The following is a 5,355-nucleotide window of genomic DNA, read 5'->3' as shown; positions in this document are numbered from 1 at the left end:
AAATATTCTCACCTCAGCAAAGTCTCCATTTCTGGACAACCTACTCGTCTACATCCGGCTGCATCTCACAAAAAACTACAAATTGAATCCCATGGCCATTTCCTCCAAGTCATTTTCAATTTAAACTCTTAAAGCCTGTCAAATCAATGTATTTTCGTGAGAATAACGTTACCTGGCTAATCGTTAATCTTATGTTTTGTTTCCCGATTAGAACTGCTTCCAGTGCACGCTGTCTCCATGAAAACCCCGTGTTCTAGAACCTGCCAGGACCCGAATTGATAGCAGCTGAAACACTGTTCTGTGTCAGCGTCCGGTAAAATCAAATTTCAGGCAGCGAGCAAGCAGGGGGGGAGAAAGGGAGCTTAATTTGCCAAGTTATACAATTTACAGAAGTAAAACACAGATAAAGGCAACGAAAACTAAGGGCAGAAAACTTCCCGTGAAATAACTATAATAATCATGACCTTGTACTCATCCAGTTCTAGGGTTTTTAGCACAGAAGCTAAATTCAAGTATGAGTTCCAGTTAAAAGTTACAGTGTACATTAAAGAATTTGAAGGGTGGCTCCTCTTATCTATTTCAGAAGCTACCTGGTATTCACACGAGAATAATACAAGAGACAAAAACATGAGATATAGCTTCATCAAAGCCTGCCAGCTTCCGTTGGTGGGGTACAAGGAGCCAGTGTGTTGGGAGGCAGGCTGATTCCACCCCCTCTAACAGATATATTTGAGCATTTGACTGAGCCAGCCCTGCTTACAACATTCGAATCAAGGAACACAACAATCACAGTTATGTCATCATGGAAATGCCGCCGCACACCACGATCAATCTTTTTCAGGTCTGAATACCTCATTTCTCTCTTCTTCGCTGCTTCTTGCAAGGCAGCTTTTACAAGCCTCCTTGCACTTCCCTGCATGAACAAAATAAACAATTTCATAAATGGATTCATCTTGAAGTTTACATTACCACACGCATTAAGTTCCCAGTAGGACATGAATCCACCACCACGATGATGAGACCTCTTGGTTTATTTTATGTTTATTCAATTAAACAAGCGTTAAAATATGGTGCCAGGGATAACAATAGAATATGAAGCAAAATGTAAGAACATGAAAAAAAACTTCAAAGAATGAGTTTGGAGGCTTGCTTGACAGCCCAATTCTACAGTTGAATTTGCAACTGAAACACTCAGTAACAGAAAATTGTGAACTTTCCATTTCCAAATTGCAAACAATTAATCTAGAGGCATGCAAGACCTTGCTAGTTAAAATTCCAGATGACGAGCACTACAAACACTTTTTTATCAGCAGGACTGTTTACAGCATTTCAAGACCCAAAGTTACTATTTACTCTTGATGAAGATAATCTAACACTAACTATGTTTTCAAGAGAAAAACAAGTGAGAGGAAGAGAGAGAAAAGAACAGAAACAGGAAACATTTGGGACTGAAAACTTCACTCTCTTTCTTCCAAAGAGAAGTTGATTTCACAAGCAAAAAGTTGATAAATTAAGTTTGCATGGAAACAAACAAGAACTATCTAACTGAAGGTACAGTCTGAATGTGCAATTTCCCTATTATTTCTCTATGCATGGATGATGATGAGAGAACATGTTACAAACAGGTGAAAATCGTTAAAGATTAACAATTTCTACCACGGAGATATATGTTACTTACGTTGTGTGGATGATTTTGAACAATATCAACTGCTTCTTGATTGCTTAGGTGCTCCCAAAGGCCATCAGAGGCAAATATAATAAATTGATCATGAGCCTGCAGCTGGTGCGCTGATATTGATGGTTCTGAGCTCAATATTGGATTTTTAAAAGGTTCTCGAAGTCGAAATTTAGCATATAAAGGTTCCCTATTGAACTCGGCCTTCTTCAAATATACATCACCAATAGATCTGGAAACCTATGAGGTCAAGGGATAGCAATCATCAGTCAACAAATTCAAAAGCAAGGTTGCATAAGTCAAAACTGCAACATATCAAAAAGTATTTCATGAAATTTAAGAAAAACAGTTGATTTAACACCATGAAATATTAACCCTATTTGGCATGGCATGTCAAATTATCTGATTCAAGTCACAGAATGCATATTCGTATTTGCCTAGAGCAGTCAAGTAATAGAAGGTGTGTGCCATTGACTCGATTTTGTAGTTCTCCATATTATAACCGCATGATCATTTTTCTAAAAGCTAATACAGGTACCTAAAAGTAACAAGGCCATAGAGCTGATAGAGCTATGAACAACACCACTAAAAAGACTATGACTGCAAAGCCACTCAAAATCTTATCCTGTAGGGTTATATCAACCTCAGCTATCCAGGTATTGAAGACTACTTACAAACAGTCACACCCATGCCTAACAGAACCAAAGAACATCAAGCTAGACAGGGAGAATACTTTTCCAGATATAAATAGACAGCCAGCTCCAGCTGACTCTAACCATATCCACCATGTGCTGCAAAGTGGAAATCAACAACAATGCCTCAGAGTGAGGCCATCTTCTCATGCCAAAGAGAATGGGAACTGAAATTGATGCTGAATTTTAAAAATACCATGTTCCAACTCCTTTCATTGTATAAAATGCCCTCAAGCTCTTAACACATCAATCGACAATAATCAGCATCTAGAATACAAGTATACAAGGACAGGAAACTGAGGGGTTGATCCACACCTTCTCTTTTCAAGTGAAAAAAGAAGAACATAATAACAAGTTTTTGGATAGTGAACAGCCTACCTGTATAAGACCTTTTACACGCCACACATTGTGCTTTAAAACTACAATCTGTGGGTCATCAGGATGCAAGGCGTGCAGTTCATGTCTCACAGACTCTATGCAAGCGTTGTGCTCAGCAGATAGCTGGATAGACAGAACTTCCCCTGTTGCCTTCACAGCTCTACCCAAAACAGCACGTGAATCACCGACGTTGGCAATGTAAAGGGTTCCATTACAGATAACACCAGCCAGGCAGCAGGATCCAACTGCTGCAATTTGGGGTTTCATAGGCCACTGTTTAGTAACGAGAGAAAGAAAACCCTCTTCTGTTGCTTGAAATGCCTTCCGTATCACTTCCACTGACATCGATTGTTGCTCCGAAGTAAACCCTGCAGATAAGCATTAAACCTGAATATTTTAGTGCATAGAATAGACTTAATATCCAAAAGCCCACCAACAAGATAAATTTAAAATCAAATTGAACTTATTGGAAAAAAGTGGAGAAAGAAAGGAAGATAAATCCACAACTAGAAACCTGCATATTTTTAAATCAATGATGGATTAAGCACTTGACCCTTGTCCACCCATGTGCCTATCATACCATCAACTTAAGACAACACCAGTCATAAAACTCCTCTTCAAGTGCGACCAGGATACCTATTTGGGTTATTTGAAATAAACTTTTAAGATTTAGAACAAAACAACAAGAATGACATGCGTGATTCTGTGATATTTGGACTAAACACCCTCAGACAATTGCAACGTAAGGGATTGGATGGCAACTGGGTAAATCTCCACCCAGAAGGAGCCTTTTTTCACAATAAGGTTTCACCCACAGCATGGTTCTTCACTTTCTGTCATCAAATCCATACCCTTTACCTTGGTATTCTCAGCAAGTATAACAAGGATAGGCAAAAGCTAGGAAACACAAAGTCAAAAATACACGCAGAAGAGTTCATTGACTTACTCTTGAGATGCTGAAAGAGGTGATCGTTGATGTAGCGCGATGTCTCAGGCCCTCCATGTCCATCATAAACCCCAACAAAAGTACCATGTGGGCCAGATTCATGTAAGCTCAAACTTCCCGACTCAAGCTGACTCTGATCCTCAAGTAAATTGTTAGCCTGCACTACTGCCATGGAAAATTCACCATTTACGTGCTGCCCATGATCTTTGTACCACAACAGCCCGTCCTGGCGACCACCAGTATCTGAACTCGTGTGAACATATTGATCAGACCTTGGCCGGAAGCAGGCCCTCAAAAGGTTCATCAACCCAGATAACATCCCTCATCTCATCCAAACACCCTCCAAATAATCCACATTTAATAAGTGCCCGGAAGAACTCTGACCTAGAAACCTCAGAACGATTTGTGTCCTCCTCTACTTTACAACACGGTAAGTATGCTCTACAACAAGATCAATGACAAAACAAAATGAATAATCTACAAACGGAGGCCTAATAAAATTCAGATAAAAACCCGCTACTGAATACTCAATGCTCCACAAAACAAATTGTTGATCAAAAACCCCAATCCTGACCTCACCATGCTCTAGTTATCAGCAAGCTAGTTTTGTACAACAAAACCAACAAAAAATAAATTCACAAAGAAATCAGTAGCTGTATCGCTGGGGTTTAACAGATCAATAAAAAATACAAAACAAGCTTCCTTTTCCGCAAGTTTCAATCCATGAACTGCAAAACAGCATATGAAATCAAGGCCTAGGATAACAAAACAATTATGTTCTCTCTCTAAACAAAAACCCCAACACCCTAATATTGAAAAGAAAAAAATGGAACCTTTGAAAAGAAATGGAGTGGTCAAAGCCCACTTTTTTCTCACGGTTTGGTCAGCCATTGAAAAAATCCAGAAGGTCTGACATTTAACATTGAATCATCAAAACCCATGATGATACAAATCAGCAATGACTCATTAATCACCATAATTTAACTGATTATTATCAAACAAAGAGAATCAAACTTTTTTTCTTCCTTTCCAAGCTTACCTTGTTATAATTTGACTTGTCCTTCAAAGCTACTAACTGAAACAGCTAAACAAAGAACTACTTCTTGTGGGCTTATCAGAGTGTTAGATCTATGGATCCAACGGAATCAGGAGAGCATAAGCACAGAGGGGTTTTACCAGTTTTTTTTAGTGGTTTTGTAGATGATGAAATTGTTGAAAAAGAAGTTGAATGGGGTTGTGCGTTATAACAAAAGTGAAGTTGGACCCAACTTGTATCTCTCTCTCTCCCTTCTCTCTCTCTCTCTCTCTGGTCTTAACTAGTAGACAAGCCCCATAAAAGACCAACAATGGAGACCTTCAAGCCAGCAAAGCAGAGGTCCAGGTTTGGGCTCCACACACACTTTGGTAATAGAGAGAGAGTCCATGAACTGATGGATTTTATATTTTGGATAATAACTCTTTAATTTTTGGCCTAGCCAATAACTAATTTCCTATTTTACTTGTCATTTTGTGCTTGAATTTGTTGCAATATTATTTGGTAAAATGAAATTATTTACTAATTCTGATTAGATGTGAACGGTGTTTTTAACACGAATCACGGTTTATTCCTTTGTTGGTGGATATCAAGATGTTTGTGGATAAGTTTATGTGTAAGTTAAAATTAT

The 5,355-nt window shown here is 38.6% G+C and overlaps 1 protein-coding gene across 1 annotated transcript; it reads right to left on the bottom strand.

Moving 5' to 3' along the window:
• Positions 1 to 420: 420 nt before the first annotated feature.
• On the bottom strand, positions 421 to 5,054 carry LOC118040432 (probable protein phosphatase 2C 60). The gene is made up of 5 exons (XM_035047368.2): positions 4,731 to 5,054; positions 3,692 to 4,132; positions 2,746 to 3,113; positions 1,679 to 1,915; positions 421 to 913 (listed from the first exon to the last, which is right to left on the bottom strand). Exons 2-5 carry the CDS (start codon positions 4,008 to 4,010, stop codon positions 644 to 646), a joined length of 1,194 nt encoding a protein of 397 aa, XP_034903259.1. The 5' UTR covers positions 4,011 to 4,132; positions 4,731 to 5,054; the 3' UTR covers positions 421 to 643.
• Positions 5,055 to 5,355: the final 301 nt, after the last annotated feature.

The sequence above is a fragment of the Populus alba genome, chromosome 4 (assembly GCF_005239225.2).
Source record: "Populus alba chromosome 4, ASM523922v2, whole genome shotgun sequence".
In the NCBI taxonomy this organism is placed as follows: Eukaryota; Viridiplantae; Streptophyta; class Magnoliopsida; order Malpighiales; family Salicaceae; genus Populus; species Populus alba.
Note: the sequence above shows the minus strand (reverse complement) of the source record. Positions and strands in the feature narration are given on the sequence as shown.

Bases quoted from the DNA above. Each gene is read 5' to 3' on its own strand.
- LOC118040432 (XM_035047368.2), bottom strand. From the start codon at position 4,010: ATGTTATCTGGGTTGATGAACCTTTTGAGGGCCTGCTTCCGGCCAAGG. The intron at 3,114-3,691 runs GTAAGTCAATGA...GCTTATCTGCAG, and splicing joins CCTCTTTCAGCATCTCAAGA to GGTTTACTTCGGAGCAACAA. The intron at 1,916-2,745 runs GTAGGCTGTTCA...TTGACCTCATAG, and splicing joins GTGTAAAAGGTCTTATACAG to GTTTCCAGATCTATTGGTGA.